This window comes from Hermetia illucens, chromosome 1, assembly GCF_905115235.1.
Source record: "Hermetia illucens chromosome 1, iHerIll2.2.curated.20191125, whole genome shotgun sequence".
NCBI classification, from domain to species: Eukaryota; Metazoa; Arthropoda; class Insecta; order Diptera; family Stratiomyidae; genus Hermetia; species Hermetia illucens.
This window is the reverse complement of record NC_051849.1, coordinates 54792381-54820045: the sequence shown is the minus strand read 5'-3', so window position 1 is coordinate 54820045 and position 27665 is coordinate 54792381. Positions and strand designations below refer to the sequence as shown.

Below are 27665 nucleotides of genomic sequence, written 5' to 3'. Positions count from 1 at the left end.
GGTACTTACGAAGATGCACGCTGCTTACCTTTAGATGACGTGCATGCAATAAAATGCTAGGAGCAAACGGAACTATTAATGGTAGTTATATTTTACGCTAATATTCCTTTCTTCTTTCTTTACACTGTTGTGGCCAATTCCAAGTCCATTTGAGAAAGAAGAAGGGAAGGGTCATTGTATTCTGAATGGCCCTTTAAAACCTAAAAGTCTCAGGATGTATGTGCAAGTTGAGAGTTGATTGAAAATATCCCCTCTCTGGCAAATAAGTTAAAGAGGTTTGCGGGCAGGGACTTGTAAATGTCGAGATACATTTATGAAGCGGAAGTCATGCCTATGAGGCTGAATTTTATCTACAAGCTTGAGCTGTCAGCAACAATTTATGATTGAACTCTGGAATACGCGAACGCTCTTCGAAGACTGTATCATTTATTGCGTTCGCATTTACTTGTAGGGCCAAAGAGCTTCAACATGGTCTGATTTTACGATCTGGCAGTTGTTCATTAGTGGTAGAACTGCAGTTTTGACATCTTAAGGGGGTCATTCCGTGTGAAGGCCGCTTTTTTTGCTTTTTTTAGAAATTTTTTGTGAAGAACTAGATGAAGATACAAATAAGAATTTTTGACCATAGATTTACTAATATTTTGAGCGTGCATAGTTCGTTATTGAAATACAGAGCAATTTATACACCCATCTCCAAAAAAAAGGTGTTTTTCTGTTGCCACGTTAGAGGGCGCTACGATCATCTTAAAGAAAAAAAGTAAACGGCATTTTAATGTCAAGACTTAACTACAGTCCGCAAACTAGGATTATTAAAAAATATTAAAAGGTAAATTTTTGGTGCGGTGTTAAACTTTTTTTTCTGAATTTTGGTGTTTTTTTAAGGCTTCTTTAATGAATAAAAAAAAATCTGAATGGATCACAATTATCCTAGTTTGCGGACCGTGGAAATATGTTCAGAATAAGTCCTGAAGATTTCAAAGAATTTCGTTGGATAGATTTTGGGCTATGGTGGCAGCCGATTTTCAACATGCGGTTTTGAGAAAAACGCATTTAAAAAGTAGAATGCGATTTTTAGCCACAAAAACCTTAACTGACTATTAATCTGCTATACCTAATCTATAAACCTTAGGTTTCTTCAAGAAACACATATACAGCCTTGGCTTCAATTCTTCCCGGATCATCATCCTTTGTAAGTAGTTGATTAGCCCACTTTTTCCCCTATCAGATAATCCGTATGGATATAAAATTACAATTCTCTGGAATTATCTCTACTCAGCTATGAATATAATTAGAAAAAATACATACACCTATCGGAATTTGCATTGAAAGATGTGAAACTGACGTCTTGAAACTATAAGATATGGTTTCGGCTTTAGGTTATTGGTTCGTCCCTAGTTATAAATTGTCGAAATTAGTAGAAATTTCTTGTGGAACAAAACGCCTACGAATAACCGAAAAACCTAATCATTTTTATGCGCCTTAGAATCTAACTTTAATAGAATATTGTGTTTCAAAAAAAAAGCCAACGAAATTTTTTATAGAACAATAATCTTTAATTTTTATACTATAACTAACAGATCACAAATCATTGCAATACAAATTGAACGTTATTTAACAACCAACTCGTTCCTGACCCGTGTAAACTCGCCATAACCGGACTTCAGTACTACACACTCACTGACTCTACTCCCGCTCACATTCTACGTCGCGATTCGTTTCATGTTTTCGAGTTGTCAAAGTGGCAAAGTAGGTGTTTTGGCTGGTCGCAGTGTTTGTTTTGTGCCTGCTTTTGCATTCTTAAATTAATTAACAAGTGCAGTTCGCGTGTGTTCCGTATGTGCAAATAGTAGAGCAAGTCCGTCCGTCGCGATTAGATTGTGTCACGAATGATTCCACACCATGTATTTCCCGATCGGTTGGCCAAAATTAGTTGATACCGCGATTATCGGTGCTGGCGCTGGACCCGCGACTACGACGACAATTCGCCAGATATGCTGCGACCGAGTGAAAATCCTCCTGGCCGTGCTATCCGACGATTTCCTGGGCATCTGGTACACGAAGGTACAATCCAATTTGTGGCTTCTTAATTCAATCGATTGATATTGACCCATTTTCTTGTCCACTTTCATGGGTGCTTCTCGTCGTGCCGTGCCTTGCCTCGCTTCGCATCACGTTCATCGCTTCAGCCTCTCGTTCCGATTGCATATCAGCGTCGAACTCACAAGTCGTTGGAGAAAGAAGGGAGCAATAAACTTCTTGCATGGAAACCAGACTCGGGAATGATAGTGGTCGCGGTATGTAACTGAGGAGGCCCTAGAGTGCCATTTGTTCGCTGGAGTGGCAAATCATGAATGGAATGTTTTTTGCTTGCAGACCGACACCGGCTACTTGAAGTTCTACTCGCTGGAAGTGATTGAGTCTCAGAAGGGGGTGTACAATCAAGTGGACCCGCCGCTGCAGAACTTGAGACGCGATAGTGCCGAGCTCTTCATCAAAGAAATCATTCCGTCGCTGCTTCTCAAACCGGTAATTAGCCGTTGTTTAATGTTTTTATTATTGCTCGTTATTTGGCTTTCTGTTACCAGCGCGTGAGAACACCACCGGGTTTGTGTATTTAGCTGCAGCGTGTGGAAATGTGCTACGTGCCATTAATCCGCAGAGTGTGCGGCCCGCATAGCTCATTCTAAGAGTGCAATGCAATCATCTTATTTTCCTAGATAGCCCGAAGCTTGAGATTTCAAGCTGATCGCTAGGAAGTTCCATACTGTTTGCCTAGTGGCTTATCAGAAACGGTAAACACGGTATAAATACACTTTCTACTTAATTAGCTCAGCCTTGTTCAGCTCCCACGACGTCACAATGGGTTGAAATGTTTTGAATGTGGATTTCCTTCCGCTTCTACTTGAACCCGGATGTGAATATTTATGTATTAGGCTATGCGTTTTTAATACATTTTTAAATTGGGTTACGATTTATGTTTACTGGCTGTGATTCCTTCTATTTTTCTTCGTAATACATATTTATGTTGTATTAGTGGATTATTACTAATTTTATCTTTTTGTAAAAAAATATATGAAATGGTTTGAAAAAAAAAAATAGATTCATGGTAGGAACGAAGCGAGATGTTTGTCCGTTTTTGTAAACTCCCTTAGATATGATTTTTAATTTTATTGAAGGTAAATTGAAATTTGCAAACATTGAAGGTTGCAAACACCATTTTATTGGCTAAAAGTATTTTGTAATGTATACAAATACGTATTTCGGGGACTGACTGTTCCCTTCTTCGATGTATTATCTTTTGAAAATTTCTTTACAATTTGGTTTTTTTATAATTATTCCTGTAATTCTTGAATGAGGTGCTCTAATATATTTCAAGGCCCTGATCCAATATGGATTGTTGCGCCAACGATTATTATTATTTCCGAGTTATCACAATCTCGGCAGATGCCGGATTTTACCTAATACTAGCAGTAAGTGCCAAGCATTTAGGCTCGGATGATCCTACCTACTTAAAAACTAAAGGGGCGCTGGTGGTAGTGGCCGGTGCTAGGTCAATGGGAGAATCCGTTTAGAACTCTCCGCAACATCGAGCGCGAATGCAGAATGGTTTACTTCTGCATGGTTTGAACCAAACTGTGCGAAACTCTCAGTACCTCACGGGAAGCCGTGTGGGATTTAGGTGCAGTACCTGTAGCTGACAATATTATGGGAACTATAACCACCCGCTCGAGACTTCTTTGATTTCCCGAGCCAATGGCTCGTAGTTCACATATTTCGTCTCAATGTTGCTATTATGGGGATAGCAAAATCAATAATATACGCGAAGCGACCCGTCTTGTCAACTAACAGTACGTCAGGCTTGTTATGTGCCTTATGGTGATCAGTCAGAACTTTCTGATCCCAATACATGCTGCAAGCAGAACTATCAAGCTCCGACATGCAGCTCGTGATGGCCTTTGCGTATGGCTTGAATTCGACACTTGTCTAATCCAAACTCCATCCGAATATCATGGCTGAACATGTCTATTATTCGCAACAGACTTCTAAGATGGTCGTCAGCACCAGCATGCATCTTGATGTCATCTAAGTACATCAAGTGTGTCCGTAGCCCGTTCCACGCCCGGTTGTGAAAAGAGGAGGAATGGATAGCTTCAGTCTGAATGGCGGTACGCCACCGCAGCGTTTCAGGGGGTAGGGGAGGAAAGTACATGAACTTTGCAGTCTTGCAGATTACTCACTGAGGAAGCTATCCCAACACTTGGCAGCTAGGGATAAAATGCACCACCAAAAATGAGAAGAAGAAGAAATTTGAGGTCCGGTACGGATAACCGGCGGGAGTCGTCTGACTTGGTGACTGGGTCGGGCTGCCGTAATGTACAGCACGGTGTCGAAACCGCTAGTCGTGGGGCGGTTCGACGTCCAGGCGCCACGACGACCAGGAGTACAGCTCCGCCTGCTGCAGCTGTTTCGCCACAATCTGTCGCGACCACTTCAGCCGGTTCGCGTAGGCAGCGAATGAAGTGGACTGAGAAAATAAACCTCTTCATTATTCGCTCCTACTACGAAATAACGGCGGGGGCGGGTACAACATCTTACCGCCCCTTGTTGCACCAGAGATTCGTCGAGCGTTTCCCGAAATTCGCGCACATGACTGTGCAGCGAGTTGCAGACCAGTACCGCTTTATTACTCGCAGCGACATGATCCCGGCCCTCATCAGGGAGCGTGTTCGACTTGAGGTCATCGTCAACTAGTGACCGAGAGTCGATGGGGGCAGGGGCGGAGGCATCAACAACACCACGCCGCACTGCAGGCAACAGGTTTAGTACTCGCCGAAGCACTCTTCTCCACCGTCCAGCTGAGGTTTCCGCTGAGATTCGGGACGAATTCCAAAGAGCGTGTATAGAATTCTTGGATTTGGATCCTTTGCATAGACCAGGTATTCTCAGGCTCTATGCATCTCCAGCAACTCCGGGAATTCTATCTCAAATCAATGATGAGATTGCATCTTGACTGTGGTGGTGCAGTTACGGATATCAGATTGCACGACCAGAAGATTCGCTCTCGTGGAATTTGGTCTTTGTGTTTAGCCTTTTTTCGGAAGGAATTTTTGAGATGTGCAGGCTCTCGTAGGAGTCTAGTTTTCTAACGTTGTTCACTTCCTTCAAAATATTGGCGTTGTCTAACCACAAATGGCGTCCCTGCTCTATTATATGTCTGGCAACTGCGACTTTATGTGTGGGTTATTCTTATTTTTTTCGGATTCGGCCTTCTCCCTGGTGTGGACAAGCCGTTTTGTTTGCCCTACATAAATGTTAAATGTTGTCGCAGTCTGGGCAGGAAATCTTATAAATGCCGTTTTTTCGGTACACTCTTTTTTTTCCTTGACTGATTTTAACCAGGTCCTAAGTAGGTACCTGGAATCCACGTTTGTGTAGTTCATTTGATGTTCTGCGTCAGACACGAGTAGGTTAATGTTATCCAGTGCCTAGGTTCTGTGTTCGCCTCCTGGAGGAGTGTTGAAAGTTGCTGTCTTGAGGCCTGGCGTAGTTTTTTTTTTTTAATCCGGTTTTCGATAAAGTTTCTGTTATATTCGTTTTTCTTGGATGTTTCCAAGATGTAGTTCATTTCTTTATTTCTTCTCTCCTCGTTGAGCGGTGTTTCGACCATCCTACTATTCATAAAGCTGTTTGTTGCCATCTCATAATGGAAATCGTGGTGTGAGGTGTATGTGATGATTCGTTATGGCTGGGTCGGTTTCCTGTAGATGTTGAATTCAAAGTCCCCAATTTCCCGGAATATTTTTAAGTGCAGAAACGGTATTTCCCCTTTTCGATTTCCATGGTGAACTCGATATTCCTGTGTACCCGGTTGAGTTTCTCCAGGATTGTTCCTGCTTCTTCTCTTTTGGTGATTGCTAATACATCATCCACATATCTGATCCAGAATCTCGGGAGTGCCCCAGCCTCCTCGTCGTGAGCACTGGTATCAATTAAACCGCCGTTAGAGGACTACTCTAATCACGAAGTGAGATGCATCGCAGTAAATGGCTAAAGGTGCGTCAGATTTTTGATGAACAAATAGCGTCGCCTGTTTCAATGCGGTTTTGGAAGTTTCAAAAGCTGCTTTAGATTCCTTGGGCCAGTTGATTGATGAATTTTCTTTAATTTTGGCGTGAAAAATCTCGTTGAGTAATGCCTGTACCGCTGCTGTCCTGCTGTATTAACCTTCAGTAAAAATTTAGCATACCCAAGAATGCTCTAAGCTGCTTCACGTTGGTTGGTTGGCGATGGACATGTCCCCTCCTTTGAGGCAAGGTTGCGTATAGCGCAGTCTGAGTGTCCCCTCAGTCAAGAAGCTAAAGTATCCCATAAAACATGTTTTCCATCAATAAAGGATAAGGGGCATACGAATGCTCCTTTTGAAGACCTACTGCATTGATCAGGCATCGTAGATTAGAGATAGAATATGAATTTTCTTAAAATTTTCACACTCGAAATCTTGAGGTGCGTTTACATCTGACACTTCTTTTCAGAAATAAATTGCCGAGTGTCAGACAGGAATTGCTTTGACCCAAGGAGATTTAGACGGGAGTTGAAACTAGTCAATAAACAGGATAAAAAAAATCATACGGTTTGAGGCCCAGTCGAGATCGCAGTTTCTTGCGCAAATGTTAGTGTAGTGTGTATCGTGTGTCTATAGCACTTTTGTGTGAGCGAATCCATGTAACTAAGCAACCAGCTATAAACAACCAATACATACATACATAAATACAATTAGAGAAGTGTCATTGCAATATTATGCGGATCGCCGGCTTTTCTTCTGGTTTTGGTACCAAGCTGGAACATTTCTATATCAAACGCGACCAGATTCACTAACACCATTGCATAAATTATCATCATCAACGGCTCAACAACCGGTATCCGGTCTAGGCCTGCTTTAATAAGAAACTCCAGACACCCCGGCTTTACGCCGAGGTCCGCCAATTCGATATCCCTAAGAACTGTCTAGCGTCCTGACCTACGCCATCGCTCCATCTCAGGCAGGATCTGCCTCGTCTTCTTTTTCTACCATAGATATTGCCCTTGTAGACTTTCCGGGCTGGATCATCCTCATCCATACAGATTAAGTGACTCGCCCACCACAACCTGTTGAGCCGGATTTTATCCACGACCGTCGTGGTCGTCATGGTATCGCTCATAGATTTCGTCGTTATGTAGGCTACGGAATCCTCCATCCTCAGGTAGGGCACCAAAAATTCTTCTCTCAACCACGGCCGAGAATTCGCAGTTTTTTTTTTGCTAAGAACTCAGGTCTCCGAGGAATAAATAAGAACTGGCAACATCATAGTCTTGTACAGTAAGAGCTTTGACTCTATGGTGGGACGTTTCGAGCGAAACAGTTATTGTAAGTTGAAATTGGCTCTGTTTGCAACCAATAACCGTGCGCGGATTTCATCCTCATAACTGTTATCGGTTGTGATTTTCGACCCTAGATAGGAGAAATTTTCAACGGTCTTATCTTCATTATTTTCGCTTGACCAGTGCGATTCGATGTTGTTCGTTCTTTCGGTTTTGGTTTTAGCGCTGACGTTGCCACCATATACTTCGTCTTGCCTTCATCAATTTGCAGCCCAAGATCTCGCGCCGCCTGCTCGATTTAGATGAAGGTGGACTGTACATCTCCGGTTGTTCTTCCCATAATGTCAATATCGTCAGCGTAGGCCAGTAGTTGGGTGGACTTGAAGAGGATGGTACCTCTCGCATTTACATCAACATCGCGAATCTCTTTTCCTAGGGCCAGGATAAAAAGGACGCATGATAGGGCATCCCCTTGTCTTAGACCGTTGTTGAAGTTGAAATGTCTCGAGAGTGATCCTGCTGCTTTTATCTGGTCAGTGTTAGCCTAGTCAGTCTTATCAATTTCGTTTTGATACCGAATTCTTCCATGGCCGTGTACCGCTTACCCTGGCCTTCCTGTCATAGGCGGCTTTAAAATCGATGAAAAGATTGTGCAACCGATGGCCATATTCCAACAGTTTTTCCATCGCTTGCCGCGTTTCGAGAGGCCCACGTATGTTTATCGACCGCTTTTCGCACAAACCAAGTACAACAATCATTCCGTGCGATATTGCTAACTTAATAATCCGCAGTCCGTTATCATTAATATCCCTATGCAAGCTATTGGAGCCGACATATCGCCTGAATACAAGCTCCATCCCTACTTGACTGTTCAAAATTCCAAGTATGATTTTGATATCATATTTGGGACAGGTTTCGAAGGTCCGCTCAACTGCCTCTCCCACTCTACAGTCTCCTCTGTAGGGGCGTGAACGTTTATGAGGCTTATATTTCTAAATTTGCCTCCCAAACACAGAGTGCATAGCCTTTCGCTTATATTTTCAAAGCCGATAACAGCAAGTTTCATTTTTTGGCTGATTAAAAAACCTACTCCGAGTACATGATTTACTGGCTGGCGGCTATAATATATGGTGTAGTGACTCTTCTCCAGGAAACCGGTCCCTGCCCATCGCATCTCTTGCAACGCTGTTACATCAGTCTTATATTGGAACAGGTTATCCGCTGGCTGCTGAGCAGCATTCGGTCTGTACAAGGAGCGCACGTTCCATGAAAAAATGCGCAAATCGTTATTCCGTTTTCGTTGGCGGGTTCGTCGTTTTGAAATCCATCCTGTCCTAGGCTCCTTCCGTGGCTTCGTAACGTTGGTTTTCCATGTAGGGTTTTTGTACCTAACTCCCAACTTGGAGGACCAATTGGTACATTTTGTACCGTTTTTAGGCGCGGCAGTCTCGGCTTCATCCGTCTTCGTCTGCAGTTTTTTTTATGAAGAACAAACTCCCAGCGATCACCACGTGGAGGTGGTGATAGGGTTTGGTAGTAGAACGGTTGGTGTTGGTTCAGCAGGCGTCAGCAGCAACTATTATATAGCGTTAATGGAGCGTTTGAAGGATAAAATCGGGAAAAGTTTCCCCATTTGAAGAAACAGAAAAGTGCTGTTTCCTCAAGACAATTCAACGTGTCACAAATCAATGAAATTGCTTTCGCCTTCACGCATTCTCCAGATGTGTCCCCAGCGAATTTTTCCTGTTCTCAGACCCCAAGAGAATGCTCGCTGGAAAGAAATTTAGCGCCGATGAAGAGGTAATCGCCTGAGGCCTATTTTGAGGCTAACAGGACAAATCGGGCTATAAAAATGGTATCGGAAAATTATATGACCGCTATAATCGTTGTATTCTCCCCAGGAGGCAACTATATTAAATATTAAAATCGTCGTTGATTTTTGAATTAAAAAATAAAGATCCAAACAAAGGTTGAGCATTTTTTTATCAGCCTAATATATTGTTTGATGGTGATGAATTTTTGCTTTTGCGAGGTCAAAAATGATACCCCAATTTTCTCTTAACGTATTTGTATAATTTGCCTTTATTTGAGATTTAAAAAAAAAAATCCAACTCAACTTTCTGTTAGGATTCGAGTTTTTTGACAGCCCTTCGAATTCACTAGTGGCAGTTATTATAGGTTTTTGGGTTCTATCCAGAGCTTTCGTAAACATATTGATTTTAACTTTCCTTATATCAATACCCTAAGAGTTATAGTTATTACCTGTCAATTCCGTCCTTTCTTAATTCTACTCTTTATAAATATGGGATCCAGACCCCAAATATAATTTTACCAAACACATTGCTGAAAAAATGCACAAAAATTATTATCTTCTTTGCAGGCATATACTGTTGCCCTCTATGTCGAAGTCAATTCAATAGCATGTGTTAGCGCTTACCAAATTATGGTGGCGACAAAAAGTGAAAAAATATTCAAAATCAAATGGAATGGAGCTGAAGAACGCGACTATACAATCGATTTAAAAAGAACTCCGTTTAGTATAAATCAACAAGTTAGTTACGGTATGCTGAGCCGATCACTTCTAATCTGTATATACTAACAAGATTCCATTTACAGCTGTGCCAATTACTGAAGCAAATACCTTTGTTACCTGTTTAGAATATTCACCTCTTGTTGGAGGTTTTGCAATAACATTAAATGATGGTAGAGCCGCATTTTTAACGGCTCCAAGTTTAAAATTTGATCCGAATGTAAGTAGTATGCATCATCGAAGACCTTGGAGTGAATATGGCTAAAATAATTTCCATTGCAGCAAGTTCAAGGAATTTGGGCCCCCACAATAGAGGATGCGACCTGCTGTAGTGTAAATCATAAGTTTCGTTTGATCGCTTTCGGCCAGAAAAAGTAAGTGTTGCATTGGTTGGGTACGAATTAATCCCGAAACTTGTAGTCATGTTATTCTACCTTTTTTCACTGGTTTTGATTTGTTTTTCATCAAAATGTTGTTTTACGTTGTATAGTATGTGCATTACATAAACGATCATGTTTGATTTCACAAAATTAAATAATTTTTGTTCTACAGTTCTCAGGCCTCTGTGTATACAATCGAGGAGTCCGTGGGTGGATTGGAACTATCACATAAACTTGTGCTTAGTCCAAAAGATTTCCCAGGACTTCCAGGGCCTGTGAACGACATGAAATGGACACCTGATGGATGTGCGGTAGGTTTGAATTTGAAACTTTTGTAGAAATTCCTACAAAAAGTAATTGTTGTAGATCGCCTTATCATGGGCCAATGGAGGTATATCGGTGTGGAGCACGTTTGGTGCTATGCTCATGTGTTCGCTTGGTTGGGACTATGGTGTCCATACGGATTTAACGAAACATAATCCTCTGAACATTACCCAGATGGTAATTAAACAATTCACGGGTTAACATATGTATATTCGCAAATTATAATTTCTATTCAAGGAATGGTCTACCGAAGGCTATCAATTATTTTTATTACAAAAATCAAATCCTCAAGACATGTCAATTGAAAATGGAAATGTTGAATCAGATCATAGTTCAGCTGGAAGTGGAGAAGAAACTCGTGCAACGATAGACATTTTACAGTTAGATTTTGTTAAAAGTACATTAAGTGTTAATCCATGTATGGTGAGTACATTTTTATCATTCCTTTAGTGAAAACCCTTTAACTCCATTTGTTTCCAGGCTACTCATAGTCACATACTTTTGCAAGGCGACGATAAATTGTATATAAGCCAAGGAAATAGTTTAGAGAAAATTTATTTGAGTTCAAAAGGTTTTGTGCCAGGAAATCAAACAAATGACTTAGGAATAAGTAAGTCCGTTCCTTTAATATTCCCTGCCCACTTTCACATAGTTTTTTTTTCTGGCAGATAATTTATGGAAAGGAGATGATAGTTTTGAAATTGGCAAACAAATGAACGTTACAAGTATGTTAGGTGAAAGTAAGCATTGGACAGTGGTCCAACTACCCGTTGCTTACGCTGCAACAAACTGGCCAATACGATATTCAGCTATTGATAAAGATGGCGTTAATGTAGCAGTTGCTGGCAGGACCGGACTTGCACATTATTCTGTAACGAATAGGAAGTGGAAATTGTTTGGAAACGAAACCCAAGAAAAAGATTTCGTTGTTACCGGAGGGCTGTTATGGTGGAATGATTTTATTGTTATGGGTTAGACAATTTTAACTTGGTTTCATTGCAACATTTCATATTGTAAACATTTTTTTTTCAGGTTGCTTTAGCTTAGTTGACCTCTGTGATGAAATACGTGTGTACCCGAAAGAATGCAAATTGGATAATCGTTTTGGACATCGAACTGAAGTAAAAGCTCCAGTCATGCTTATAAATGTTTTTAAAAATCAGTTGGTAAATATATTTTTCACGGTTGGCAGCGTATATTTCATGGGCTCCTGACTTTTCACGTTGCAGGTTGTTTTGTCGGCTGATGGTATTGTTTCAACATTTTCAATGACCATAACAGGAAATACAACAGTTGATATTCGATATTTGTATCAAGTTGATATTCGTAATATTTGTATGCATTCGGCATGTGTTGTTTCAATAAACGTAACTAATCTCAAGCATGAGACGGCATCAAAAACAGCAGCTCAAGGTATTTAGCGCATAAATGTTAGCTATCATATCATTTAGCTTCAGCTTTTGTTAATATTGCAGCTGCATCGAGTAGCGAAACGATAGTTTTGAATGTATCCGGAAGAATACTCATGGTGATAAGGGAGAGTAATTCAAATCCAGTAATACCATTGGTAAGTGGATAGATAGATACTAAAAACCGTTGTACTCCGAAGTACTCCACAAATTGCTAAATTGCATACTACCTGTTGTTACCACGAATTTTCGGTATTTGTGGTCTTTGTGACCCTCTAACAGGACACTGTGCGCTCCGCCTACGTTAGCTCTGAGCTCAGAATTTAATAGCAAAAGTTTAAATGGAAAATATTCATAGCATTTCTTTTCCTCAATGTGTGTTACTTAGGTGGCAAATGAAAAGTGCAGTTTAATTGGTTATCAGAGTTGGTTTTAATTCTCCATTTAGAATAAAAATGTTTTTTTGGATAGAATGACAAGGAGAAATGTAATTCACAGAATGTCACGTCATGTGCACGGGTGGTAGCAACTAAATAGTTAGTGCTTGACTCAAAAACAACTTTCAATTATTTAAAAATGAATTGTACTGCAATCGAATCGAAAATTAAAAGAGAATTTGATAATCACTTTGCAATGAATTTATTAAAAAAAATTATTTCAGTTTTTAATTAACTGAAAAGAAAGTTGCCGATTCTTCCGCTGACACGCACAGCTCTTTTGGTGCTGCTGCTTCTCGTGTTGCTGGAAGTAGCGCGACGCTAGTCAGCAAGCTTTTGGGAACACGATTCCCTAAGTACTATAAACTTGCAAGGAATTTTATGTATTGCATTTATCAGCAAAACATTCCGTAATCTTTTTTTTATAAAGAGGTAGCAAAAATATTGAGGCACACTTCAAGACCCTGATCCAATATGGATTGTTGCGCCAACGATTTTTTTTTTTTTTTTTTTTTTTTTTTTTTTTTTATTTACAGAGAAACATTTTTTTACAACAAGAATTAGACCTTTTGGTCTCTAGCCTGTAGTGTGGCGAATCTTAATACTAAAATAGAATATTCTCACTCTATCAAGCCAGTGTTTGAAAAGAGTTATTTTGTTCAAGTCTTATTATAAATTTATAGCTAAGCGCTTATAACTAATACAATTAATCTTTTTAATAACTAATATAATTAGCCTTTTTATTCTAATCTCAGATTTAGATTTGGGACCAATTCGTAGGGAATTTCTTAAGGTTGAAGGGTTCAGGAAAGGATTGCTATGTAGTTTATGTCTATAGTCAGACTTTTTCGGTGTATCTTTTTTTTTTTTTTTTTTTTTTTTTTGATGCTGCGTCTGTAGTCATTATACAGTTGGTACGCAAAGGAGCACCCTACTGTTGCAGTGAGGATGATGAGAATAGTTTCAATTCTTTCTGATTGTACGTCGACCGTGTCTACTATGATTGTGTTCGTCACCTCCCCGGTATTATCAACGTGCTTATCTTGAGTATTTCCCATATTACTGGTTTGGTTAAACGGAAAAGAGTACTATAAGAAAATTGATGAGTGTGGCGGGTTTTTTATTTGCAATTTGTAGTGGATTTGTTATTATTTGTATGATGTTGTAAGGTAGATGTTATTGCATGTTGGCTAGTTGCAGTGGGTCAGTTCTTTTTAGTCTTGCGTAATTGTTGGAAAGAAGAATGTCTTTAGCTGTAGTGTTTGGATGGTTGGCTAATCTTTTGATATATTTTTTGCTATACTTTTTCGCTTCTTTTACAACCTTTAAAGTATTGGTGTCGCGAAGAATTATTTCGTTCTTAACGTACCTAGGTGCACCTAAAATTGACCTAATAATTTTTGTTTGTACGCGCTCGATTATGTTGATGTTCGACTTTTTGGCTGTGCCCCAAAGTTGCAAGCCATAGGTCCAGATTGGTTTTAATATAGATTTATACACCATTATTTTTGTTAAAGTGTTGAGTTTGGATTTTTTGTGCATTAGCCAACGATTATTATTATTAAAAGTATTGAGGCTATCTATAGGTAAGAGATACTGTGCTATAAAAGGTGGCAGAAGAGAACGTGGAAAAGGAAATCGCGCAACTCAGGTGGAGAAAAACGTGCCTCCACTATGTCGATGTGTATGTGTGAGAATCTGGTATCTAGATCTTGATGTTTCCGGGATATAATTTCGTATTCCTTCGTCCAACAAGATAATGCAACCAGGGCGAGAAGCGCACGACGCCTCCGTTTTGACTTGCGGCAGCTCAGTTGAGGGCACCGTGCGTCTGGTTCCTCGCTGAAATCGGCAATTTTTGCAATGGTGATGGAGGCTCGAATGTTGATACCAGCAATACAAAACAAGGCGTTTGCCACGACATTATCTTCGCCTGTCGCGTAACACGTTTCCGTCATGAATTGACTTATGAAGTCCAATTGACTCCATTGATCATATCCTGCTCCTTAAGAACCTGGGTTCGCATAGGTTTCAGCCATCCATACTTTCCTGGTTGAGGTCCTCCTTATGTGGTAGAGTGAGGGTGTCTTTCAACAGTTGCGTCTCAATTGCTTTTTTCTCTCAGCTGGAATCTCCGCGGCTTCCATCCTTGGATCATTTCTATTCTCCTTGTTTTGTTCATTAATGATATTCTTTCCTTATTAACTTTTCTATTGTTAACTCGCCTGCAGAACTCACTTACCTACAATCAAAGCTTAACACTCTATTTCATTGGTGTTCAGAAAATAATTCGACGCATAATGTTAGTAAATATTTCACGTTAGTTTTTTCCCTGAAATCTCATTTCCCTTCATTTGTTTATTAATTGAATGGTTAGCCTTTTTCAGTCTTGCTTCAACATCGCAAATCTCTGACTGATGCTGAGCTGTTTAACCTCTGAAATTTGAGGTCCCTTCCGCGGAGTTCTAATGCGACTTTTACTCCCCTGTGCCAAGAACCAAGAATGCTACGCGGGAGGTTCCTTGCGATTAGCACTAGCAATGGTAAAAATGACGGATCTGCGTGTTGGACGATATAATCAAATTCCAGTAATACTAAAGGTGGCTTCCACTTGTGAAAACCAACATGTTGGAAATTTCACGATGTGAGCGGCATTCACGCCGATTCTCCGTCGATCGCATGCTCTGTTCGAGAAAAGTCCTGTGCGATAAGCGGGTGCCACGTGTTGAGCATCCTTCTATCTTCTTATCTAGTTGCTGCTGCAGTAGACGAACGTGTTCCCCCGTTTCGTTCAAAGCTTGCTGCAATTCTGCGGCGAAGGGTTTCATTCCTTCTGAAGTGCCATTCTCAGTAGTTGACGACAAATAAACTTCGCAAGATACAATAATAATCTTTTTGCCTCTTGAACATCAGTTTTGTGGAAATCAGTAGCAGGAAATTTTATCAATTTAATCTTTTTTTATCGTAAGTTGTTAATTTCGATGCGCCTTATTCAGAACCTCCAGCATCTCCATTTTATGGACAATAATGAAAATGCCATCTATATACCTTTCCAGATTTTAGAAAGCAGGCCCTTGGAATGTAGATCATTCTCAATCTTATTCGCAAGCGGAGCGCTTGAGAAGGGTTACAGGGGGTTCTCGATTGCCACAGCTCTGGCTCCTTTGCGAAATATTCCTCCAAGAGCCAGGTAGCTCTCTGCCATGCATATTTCGGCAAGTTCCTTGAGCATATGGATTTCCACATCAAGGATGTGTGATTTTTCCTTGGTGGCTACTTCTCCAAATGACGAAGCGCCTTCTTCACCGGGATATTTGGAAAAAAGGTTCCACGTTGAATGGCACTATTCGTTCATCCGATGAAGTAAACTCCACATCTTTTAGTTTCCTGATCCTCTCTTGCAGCGGCAATTCAACCAATATAAAGATAGTGTGGCGGAGCGAACAACTCGAACCGAAATTGGCGATCGGATAGTCGCGCGTCGAGAGTTTCAACGAGTCCTGCAATTTGCTGGTATCACCGCATTTACCAAAACCGCATCTACCCAGGATGCAGCTCCACGCCGCATAACAATATATGATCGCTTCAGCAAGCGCCATTACCTGGTTGATACAGGCGCAGACGTCCCAGTTCGTTCTCCCGGTATCGCGGAATGATAAACTGATTCCGCAACAACTCAAACTAGTGGCGGCAAACTACTCAACAATACACTTTTACAGCTGCAGGCAAGTAGACGTAAATCTAGGACTTCGGCAAACGTTCTCGTGGCGTTCTGTTGTAGCGGATATCATCAGTTCTATATTAGACGCAGGCCACTATGGATTGCTAGTGGATCTGCAGAATAGGTCTATTATAGATCTCGTAACTGCGGCCGACATCGTAATAGCCTTAAAGTCGGGGCACGGTTAAACGGTCTCCTTGGCTCGGCTAAAGCTCAGAGACTAGGGCGAGAGGCCCGCCACGCGTCGTTTTGACTTGCGGCAGTCGGGTTGAGGGAGCTATGCGTCTAGTTTCCTCGCTGAAAACCCCCTTTGGTTTCAGCTGTGGATGGAGTGTTGTGGCGGAGCGAACAACTTGCGTGTTGCACGCGTGCAAGTGCGAATCGTTTTTGGCCACGACCTCGAAAAACAATTTTGAACAGCGAAAATTGTTTTTCGATATCTGTTGGAGGTCGAGCGAAGACAAGTCAAGAAGGAGGAGAGAGGTCACACCTCTCTCTATTCAATTAATTAATTAAATTAATACAAAAAAAAAATAATTGATATTTAAAAGTAATAAACTTAAGGTGTTTAAACTATAATAGAGACAGGTTCGAAGACCATAGTTATTGTGCTCCAAGGGCCCGATTTATGTTACAAAAAAAGGGAGAAGAGAGTAAGTCACTTCTCGTAATTTTAAGAAGCGAAGTTAAATTAATCCCGACTAATGTTAGCAGATCTTACTGATATTCGGTCAACTAAAGTTGCGAAATCAGAATCCTGAACGTTTTAACTAGGATTATCTGAACGTTGTTTCCTAATATGACAAATTCTTATAACTCTTTCCAACCAAACAGCTGTAAACGCAATATTTCCGTGGATAGCATTATCCTTGGCTATAATGAATAGGGCTTTCAGGCAAGATGTGCATTCAAATTGGGAAGGCAGAGACAGAAACAATATATAAAAGACATGTATAATACACGAGGAAGTGGAGGAAGTTGGGAAATGAATTGAAACCATTACTCTCCACATTTTTGTTTCTAGAAAAAAAATAATTGATCTTTAATCCTCCTAGAATTCAACGTGCTTGGCTTCATGTGTGGAATGTGTATGGCTATCAACATCAGAACGAAGCCATATGAAAGAATCTTTGTGGCTATTTTGCGGAATCCATGGAATGCGAGTTTGGTTGCCGGTGTTGCCATGTGAAGATGACGTCCAGAGAACATATCGACATACTTTCATGTCAAAACGTATAATGTTATCTTTCAGTTTAAAAGTATATCCCTTAGGTATGCATTTGAACTCTAACATTAATCCAGAATATTAATCTCTCTCTAATTTTTAGCAATTCTTTTTGAAGACGTTATGATTGTGGGAGTAGAAAATGACACAGTTTTATACACGAGTGATTCCAATTCACATTTTTCAATACCGTTTTCGATATTGGAAAGGAAGGTAAGATAGTGCGGATAAATTATTTTAAAAATATTAAAGTACATCCTTTCTAGAGTCAAGTTTATCTACATCAAATTTTACGACAATTAATTCGAAGAAATTTAGGATACAATGCATGGGAAATAGCTCGGTGTTGTACAAATTTACCATATTTTCCGCATTCATTGGAGTTACTTTTACATGAGGTACGTTGCTTTTTCATCCAGTCTGTCCATAAAAAATAATTCCAAAATGTTTGTTTTCATCATGGGAAGGTGCTTGAAGATGAAGCGACAAGCAAGGAACCAATTCCAGATGCACTGTTGCCTAGTGTGCTTGAGTTTATTCAGGAGTTCCCGGTTTACTTGCAGGTAGAAATTTACCTCCTTTGATCCTTATTTTCTACTATGCTGATTTCAATTCCTTCTTATTAACAGACAATAGTGCAATGTGCTCGTAAAACTGAAATAGCACTGTGGCACTACCTTTTTGCTGCTGCGGGCAAGCCGAAAGAACTCTTTCAACAATGTCTTTCTGTGAATCAACTTGAAACTGCGGCTAGTTACTTAATAATACTTCAGGTAAGTGTTCAGTTATGCAAGTCTCCAGCTGATATTACTACATGAATTACTTGACTAGAATCTTGAACCGTCCGCCGTAAGTAGACAGTATGCTACTTTATTACTAGACACGGCATTAGAAAATAAAAAATGGGACCTGGCTAAAGACTTGGTCCGTTTCCTACGTGCAATTGGTGAGTAGATATTCGTTTAAAATAATCAGAAACAGACCAACGAAGCTCATTCTCAGACCCCAATGACGTTGAATCGCCCCGTAATTCATTCACAATGAGTAGTAAATTTGGTTATCCGCAACTTAGTCAACTCATAAGTCCAGATGCTGAAGATTTAAGTTTAATTTTGGGTACTATGACGCGTGGACGTAGTTTTTCAACTACAGTCACGCCAAAAGCCCAGTCGCAAAATACTCAACAACCAACTCAAGGTGCCAAAGACAAAACGACAACTGCTTTAAACTCCGGCGAGGTGCAAAGAAGGAAGAAAAGTATGCCAAACACCACAAAAGAAAAGTATATTTAATTCAACATATTCAGGTCTGCAATGTTTAACTTGTTGAAATCTTTGCCTGCAGGAATTCTTCATCCGCGGAAGATTTCTTCATTGAAGTCATTCTCCAGAGACATGCACGAAGACTACTGCAAGAGAAGAAAGTCGAGGATTTAGGGAAGATGAGTGCTGCTCTGGACTTTCACCTTGTATGATGAATATTATGTTGAAGTAAACAAGTTTTATTATATATATTTTTGTACAGGTTGGTTGGTTAGCCCGTGAACACGATCGAGCTGCAAGAATAGAGGATTTTGTGGCTGTTTTAAAACAATTGCATGCAGATTTAGATTGGCCTAAACCCAATACCGAGCTGACGATGGATGAATTGGAAGGTAAGACTGTCGAGATCATTTATCTTGGAAGTTAGTATTTTTAAATTGAATTCCGAAAATTGTTTAGATGTGAGAACAATCTGGCTTTCATTCATTTGGTACAAAAAGAAACTCAAAACTCTCCGAAAAACATACAATTGAGAAGGTACAATTCAGGAAAACCATAGTAACGAGTGTGGTTAAATATAGAATTTCAATAGTCAGGAGACGCATTTGTAGAGAAGTGGTACTATTATCATTTGGTGCCCCAAACGTGTAAAACAATGGCTATGGAAGCGTGAATATCCGTTGGTAAACCAAAATCTAATATCGAATACTCCGGATCGTATACCTTGATCCAAACAGCCCCACGCACTAAAAACTAAACGAACTAGTTTATCTTCGAACAATTTCGTTTCAAGAAAGCTTCGCGGTGAATTCATCTTAATCGGGCCCCAAGGCCGCGCTACATGCAATCTGATGTGTAACGAGATATCAAGGGAGAAATTTCGGAGCAACACATAGAATCCGATCGCCAATATATATCACGTGAAAACACACGTGAAGAAAGGACTCTTTTATACAGGAGGAAATCTCATTTCACAATTTCGATTTTCAATAATTTATTGGAATAGCCTTCCATCAATGACGATCATCGGATAGGATTTAATTTTTATATAACAAAAACGGTCTGAAGAAAAGGGAACTATATTGTAAAGGTCACTTTATATATCCATTGGATAGACCTTTCTAATTCTCCCGGTCGTAAGGTTGGCCCAAGTAGAACTGGGCGGATTGTTTTTTGATAATGCCGTTGGTATTTCGAAAGGGTCTGCAATACCATTTTAGATAAATTATATTTTGGGGCTGAAACGTATAAAGTCTTGGCTAGTGTCAAACATTTTCTTCAAAAAAAAAGCACATACCCTTATGTAGGGCATAGTGCGCGAACCAGCCCTCATTGCGGGTCCTTGACAATGGGATTCAATCGCCTCCACAATTATCCTAGTAATTTACATGTCGCGCTTACTGTTCTTATTTTAGTTTGGTGGGGAGAACCACAGATCCAAGCACTCCAACATTTTGTCGCGCTCATTGTATCCCGAAAAAGGCTCATCGAACGACATCCCGCCTGCCGCATTCGCACGCTTTTGTGAATCTGAGCACATCTTCCAGAAGCACCGAATGCGTAGATTCCTCATCGGAGTAAACCTTACCGGGGTATATTGGCTTCCGCCTCCTCATTACCTGCGATGTTCCAGTGCCCTGACACCCACAATAGAGATGTTTCGTTCATTGGTAAAGTCCAACAACAACTGGTGGCAATTTCAGACCAACTGTCATATGTTGGTGCTATTTGGTATGTCGGACTGTCCAATGGTGCGACCCCGTTATATATGTATATGCAAGACGGATGTCTAGCACTTCCACTGGCAAACAACAGGTCAGCATCTCCGCGGTTTAAGCGCACGACTTCTTCTAACAACCCATGACTCTTGTATGAGGTATATAAATGCCTTGTAGCTATAGATACGATAACTGAATAGTGTAATGACCGCTTTACAATGCCGCAAATCCATTTGGGAAATATTGCACCTCATCTAGGCTTCAAATTAAGATGCCGTGAGTTCTCCTTTAATGACTTTAGGAGCCGACACTGTAACTCTAAATAGAGTTTCTGAACCTAATTTAATATTCGATATCTCGATCGCCTGGTACCCAGAGTTCGTCGTGGACGGCCACATTTTAACCCCTGTTACCATTCAGCCCTCGGCACGGTAGTCACTCCTTGGTTTGAGGTTTTGATTACCGCTTAGCTTCAGATTTCACCTTTGATTTCCTAGAGCATCTTCCCTACTCAGATCCCGCATCGCGACAACTTTGTTCATTGTATTGAAAATTGTCATGAAATTTATCATTCCCTGGTCAATGTGGCGGTGCAATATCTTTTTCGTCGCTACGCTGCACTCCAATCGGTCCTGCTCACCCCGCTCAGGGCGATCAACAAAACTCGAAATTCAATATGAATTCAATCCAATCTTCCGAGAAAAATCACTATCTCGGACCCGGAGGATCATCCTCTTTTTCTTCTCCACCTAACCCACGGGCCTGGTCCGAGATCATCCATTGCGATTATGGAAATTTTTATAAAATATTAATTTCAGGCGACTATTTTATTTTCTTACTTTTATGGAAGGAGAACGCGTATTTTCCACAAAGAGATGTTTGCTTTCACGACGATTTTCGAATAATTCGTCTTTCTTTTGCGACTATGATCAATTTTGCCGTCAATAACACGATTAAATCATTGACACCCGCACACCCCACCTGCATTCTCATACAATTTCACCGCACAATATGGCAAATTGCAGGTGATTTCAAGTGAGCGGAAAACATCACTATTTTAATGTTGCACTTTTTTTGAAACCAAATTTCGCAATAGAATCTTCTTTGTTATTGCATTCCATAATTATGGATAACTGATGACGAATTTTTGGTAAACATCCATGAACCCCTAACTTCAATTGCAAAATTATAAAAAAATACCAAATAGATAAGTTCAATTCTGGGGTGGTAGGCTAATGGGAGAATCCGCCGAGAACTTCCCGCAACATCGAACACGTATGCAGAATGGTGTATTCCTACATGGTTTGAACCAGACTGTGTGAGAGTCCCAGGACATCAAAGGAAGCCGTGAGGGATTTAGTTACACTTCATGTAGCTGACAATATTATAGGAGCTTCTCGAGACGCCAATTTGTTTGATTTCCCGAGCCAGTGGCTCGTAGTCGATTTTCTTCTCCACGTATTTCCATTCAATGTTGCTATTATGGGGGATTACATTAATAATATACGCGGAGTGACGCAACTTGGCAACTAGCAACACATACTGTAAGCAGAACTATCGAGTATTGCCTGCGGTCTCTAACGCTGAACCATACATTCTGCACTGGTCGTGCTCCACCCGAATTCTCATTATAAGCACGGGTGACGACCACGCCGTCCTGAATCATCATTATCAAAGGCGCAACAATCGGTATCCGGTCTAGACTTGCCTTAGTAAGGAACTCCAAACAACCCCGTTTTGCCCCGAGGTCCACCAATTCGATATCCCTAAACGCTGTGTGGCGTCCTGACCTACGTCATCGCTCCATCTGAGGTAGGGTTTGCCACGTTTTCTTTTTCTACCATAGATATTGCCCTTATACACTTTCCAGGCTACATCATCCTCGAGAAATGGCTATCAGAGGCAACTCACGTGTTTACCGTGCATTGCCTTCGATTTCCATTCATCGGTCCGCACGTGGTCTGACTTCACTCCAAGACCGATCCTTCAAGTTAAGTGAAGTTTGCCCACAGTCTACCTTACAAACAGCTACATGCAAGGGAGTCGCTTACTCTTTGCTGTTAGCGCGTAACGAGTCGACAAGACGGTGTTGTGCCACCAGGCAGGGTCATCCGCTCCATGGCAGAATTTAAGTGATGCTTTCGGAATTTGGACATAGTAGATCGTACTTCCGCTAGACGTTTCCCAGATCGGCATTTGTCCCCGAAAGATGCGATTTCAGTACCAACTTCGCACATCGCATAAATTCGTACAGCAGAGCATCCTTCAAATCACCAACTCAAGCATGGGGTCCTTACAGGATTCTTAGTCTGTTTCGGCCATAGTTTGGATGTGGAGGTTACCAATGCTATCCCCGGCATGCGGCTCTTGATGACCTTTAGCGGATGGCGTGGATTCAACAAATGTCTAATCCAAATTCCATCACAGCTAAACTTGTCTATTATTCGCAACAGCTTTCTGAGGTGACCATCCGCACCAGCATGTAACTTGATGAGATCTAAGTGTGTCAACTCGCAATTAGCACTTAGACCATAATTTATTGCGTAACTATGCCTTCTAGCATCATTCAATAGTCATGAAAGGGGGTTCAGCGCCATGTTCTGAAGTGTTGGTACCTTCAGATGAGTGCACTGATAATTTGTATGACACCCTTCCATGATTATCGCCAAAAACTATTAGTTTCGGATCAATGCGGTACATCGATTTGTCAGCTGTGCGGGACACTATCAAAAGCCTTGGCATAATCGATATAGTAAGTAAATAGGTTTCTTTGGCTTCTAATTGCTTTTCCTACAACTACCAAGTCGATAATGAGTTGCTCTTTGCAACCGCTTGATCCGACTCGGCAGCCCTTCAGTTCCTCGGACAGAATGTTATTGGTCTTAATGCAGCGTTCCACTAATAAAGGACGTTATGAATTTGTAGAGAGTTGGTAAGCAAGTAATCGATTTAGTGTCTGCGTTCCTTCTTATGGATAAGGTAGGTAATCCCCACAGTGAGGAAGGGTAGAAATTCCTCAGGCCGACTAATTAGTTGTTTTATGCCATGTACCAATGGACCGTGTATACTGGGGAATTTTTTGTATCAGAAATTCTGCACCCGATTCAGACCAAAGACCCTTCAGTTCTTCGAGTTGTTTATGGCTTGTCCCTCTTTTCGGTAACATCTTCAACGGTATTCCACTCAGCATATTAGCATTGGGTAACCCCCAATGTCCACCCCAATATTCTTTCGCTTCCGTTACTGAAAACTGCACTGTCTGGATTCTCTGTTAAAAAAGCTTCACTGGTTCCTCGTATACGTTGCATTCTAGACACGTCTGGAGTTATTTTTGCCATATCGTCGCAACCAAATGCACACGGCAGAAAGTTTCTGTTTTAGTGTGTCCGGCATTTCAACTACAGGTGTCTCACTGGCATAGTTTCAGTAAAACCCTCTGCATTTTTATCCTCACCTGTCTGCTGACATTGCAAGTGCTGATTTGAGTCAGCCTAGCAATGCCCTGCTTAGTAACTCCTGCCAACGTTCCAGAGAAATGGTGGATCTCTTCGCTCATGCAAACCAATAACGCGAAAGTGAATTTTCTGACCGTGTAATCTGACGGCCAAGCAACTTAACTTGTCCATCCTTCGGATTATCTCCAACTATACTATTCCACGTGTAATAAGACAGTAAAATTTACAGTTGAATGAAAAGTAACCTTGTATTAATCATAACCATTTCCGAAAACGGTAGTATATAGGATCCTTTTATCTTTTTTGTATATCTAGTTAAAGGTCAACAAGAATCACCTTGCCTGTCGTTAGATTGTTCAACTAAAGTCAACAATATTGGTGCAATCGACTCCGGGTAATTTTTGTAATCTACCAAATATACCACGCGTCTCTAAGTCATCCACTTCTTAGGTATTCAAGTTTACCCAATTCCATAGATTTAAATCTAACAAACCCATCAGATGTAGCGAAATACAATCTCCCTCGCACGAATAGCATTTCGAATACAATCCCGTTAGCACTGCCATGCATTAACGAAGAATATTCCGTGGCCAAGATCGATAACAAAACGGTGGCATCAAGTAAACCAACAGATTTGAATAGTGTTTGCTCAAATGAGGTAAGCATCTCTACACTTTAAAGATGAAGCATTATTCCACTACCCTCGACTTTTTAGACATCAATATTTAGCACGGACATACCGTTATCTGCCTCCACTGAGATGTACTACACGGTGCCAAGCATCGAATACCGAAAACGGCGGGAGAGACTCGTGCCACATAAGTTGGAAGTAAAAATACGTTATCTGCTCCAGATATTCACCGAAGCGAATTGCCTAGAATACTCATTGGTGCTCTCGATTCTACTGCTGGACGCGGCATCGATCAGTCGGATAACAAATACGGCGATTAGATCTGGATCACTGCAAGCGTGCCGCCAGATACGGAATGGTTTGAAAGACATAACGCGATGGAGTTTCCATGAATGGTAATATTTGAACACTGCACTAAATTTGAGGCCTATTTCTCAATATTATTGAATTCTAGTTTCGGCTACCGATCGTTCATGATGAAACTGCAGCCTCAAATTAATCTTTTGGATCAGTTTGTCATACAGCAAGAGTCAATTCCAGCCCTGGAGCCTGAAATGCAGCCCACAGTGTCTAACGAGAGTACTGATCGTCCCCTTGAGGTAACCCTTCACCCTCTCAGTAACCATTTTTCCAACCCGATTTCATTTTCAGGCTCGAACACCCACCAGTAGTTCCATACATTTAGATGTTGAAAATGCGAATAGAAACGATAAATGCGCGGTGCAATCGAACGATTCCCGTGTGTATTCGGAAACGAAAACTTCTGTTCATCCGAAATTAAGTAAAAGTGCTTCCCTCGATGAATCTTTGCTCAGCGGTAACAGACATGATGAAGAGAATGAGAAAGGCATGAACTGTGTTGTGATGTAACTGTTGTTTGTTACGAAAGGTGTTGAAGCGGAAACCGTGTTTTCAATCCTCATTAGATGAAGACTTAATTATAAATGAGAGAAATTATTAATAACATTTAAGTACCTAACTCAATTATTAATATTTGTATATTTCTGTTAAATAAAAACAAAATTAATTTTTTTAAAACACCACATTGTATGAACGTAACATTTTTATAGATTAATTAAAATGATATTTCTTAATATAAAATCAAATGTTTGTCTTCTGGTAACTCAGGAGGGATTTCATCATTTTATACTCTAAAGGTAATCTTTTGACCCTCTAGCTAGTAAGGTCGTATGCCAGAATAACATTCATTGCAGCAGAGGAAAGGAACATGAGTTATGACTTAAATTTTTTATATTACCAACTTTTAGAAATTGATTGAAAACCCCACCTTAAGTTCATCCTAGGAGTACTAAATTTTGCACCGGCATAGACGACTGTCTCGACCATACACACCGTGCCCATTAGTGTCGAAGTTATAGCGGTGCAAACTTATCAATCTCCTACGAATTTACCGCATCCTAAGCCATACAAAGAAGATGCTGACATCATAATTAATGGGAATAATTGACATTCGAATGAAATATTAAAATTCCATTCATAAAAAATCTACTTCTCCCTAACTCTTTTTAAGGTTTTGTGTGAAACAAAACCTTATTAGAATCGAGACGGTGTCTGTCTGTCACACCCGATTTATTCAGAAACGGCTGGATCGATTGTCACGAAAATTGGTGAAGGGGGGAGTGAATGTGAATGGAGGCTGCAAATTTTTTTTTCACAGAATGTAGCCATGTGGGGTATCAAATGAAAGGGCTCAATTAGCTTTTGCTTTTCGAAACTGGTTCAATATTTGATGTTGGGTGAAACATAGGGGAGTGAGGGCTCAAAATATGACCAACAAAAAGTGTAACAGGTCTCGTTCTCAGAACCTATCCAACCGAAAAATCTGATAAAAATCACAGTGGTGCATCTCTACGAAATCTAGGCATGACGTCATCATCTCATATCAATACGTCAATACCACAACGAAATGAGTTCTTACGAATGCAGTCTCAAAGAATTATTTCCTTTTAATTTTTTATCATTTGTATATGAATATCAATTACTCCAACCAGACATGTGTGTATGTAGGTATATAGTAAATCGGAAATATGGGTACGATCAATTTATGTATGTGCATAGATGTGTACAGTATTCGGAAATAGGCAGTTTGTTAGGGTGAACGTAATATCTATGGCTGTAATATGTACGTATATCTCGTGGTTTGGAATAATATGAAGGAATATGTTGGATTTGTAGCTATATACGGATAGAAAAATGTGCGTTAAAATTTGTTACATAAGATGAACACAAAACCTTTACACCCGAAGTGCGAGCTTCCGGTATTCCGACTTGTCTGTATCTGTTGTAGGTTAAATTCTTCGCATTTGCTAATAATATACTGGCTCAGAGCCCGATTAGCGATATTTAATTTGCTCAGTTCCGGCCAGGTTACTGTAGCTGACAGAACTAAGCAATTTAACTATCTCAATGCCATCAGCCAATGGAGAACTGCGGCATGCTCCTCATAAAGTGAAACACAAAACCTTTTATACCTGAAGCATCAAACTTCCGGTTTCCTGACTTGTTTTTAATGGTTAGCGATTTTCTTTTGGAAGACATGTTCCCAGTTTCAAGGAGGAAAGTACATAAACTGAATTGAAAAACATTCATAGCAAAGCGAGGACAAACAATTCCTCGAACTCATCGAATTCGGAAAACTAAACACAACTGATGGAGTTCTGTTTGCTGAAATTTTGCCCTACAGTCCGCGTATTAGAAGTATTTACGTATTGATAAAATCTCTGTCCGTGTCCACTTATGAGAATGTCCGGATATCAGATAGATCTACCGGCACTTTTTGGATTATATTCTCCAGAGCGATGGAGGGATACTTCAAGAAAATTGCACAGGTTGCATTAGGTTACCAAAAAAGTTGAGTCGGCTCTTAACCCTTAAATTCAAACTAACACATTAAACTTCAAATTAGGATTTACTCAACGAAATAAAAACTCTTACAATCAAGAAACTTCCGCCAACGGTTTATTTATTCAAATTACAAAAAAAATTTCCCACGAATGAAATTATCTAAACGATAGAAAAATAATAATCGTTTAACGAAAATTCTGGCAGTTTTTTGAAGAATTATTCTATTTGCATTCTATGCTTTTGGCACCTATTTACAGGGTTTGTTTTTGTAATTTACGATATATCTATATCGAAAGTTTCGTATGCGTTACATACGCTTCGACTATTTCCCCTCAAATAAAAACGCCTC

General features: G+C 40.3%; 1 protein-coding gene across 1 annotated transcript; it reads left to right on the top strand.

The window, feature by feature from the left end:
- The first annotated feature begins 1716 nt into the window (after window positions 1-1716).
- LOC119657737 (guanine nucleotide exchange factor subunit Rich) lies at window positions 1717-25548 on the top strand. The gene is made up of 28 exons (XM_038064783.1): window positions 1717-2061; window positions 2187-2294; window positions 2374-2526; window positions 9740-9920; window positions 9976-10109; window positions 10172-10263; window positions 10442-10580; window positions 10636-10770; window positions 10831-11016; window positions 11074-11203; window positions 11262-11564; window positions 11626-11759; window positions 11823-12006; window positions 12069-12160; window positions 17216-17432; window positions 17489-17598; window positions 17652-17783; window positions 17853-17948; window positions 18015-18158; window positions 18217-18331; window positions 18388-18667; window positions 18730-18853; window positions 18910-19039; window positions 24136-24214; window positions 24271-24478; window positions 24536-24846; window positions 24906-25050; window positions 25103-25548. The coding sequence occupies exons 1-28, from the start codon at window positions 1900-1902 to the stop codon at window positions 25319-25321; spliced, it is 4443 nt and encodes a 1480-aa protein (XP_037920711.1). The 5' UTR covers window positions 1717-1899; the 3' UTR covers window positions 25322-25548.
- The last annotated feature ends 2117 nt before the right edge of the window (window positions 25549-27665 follow it).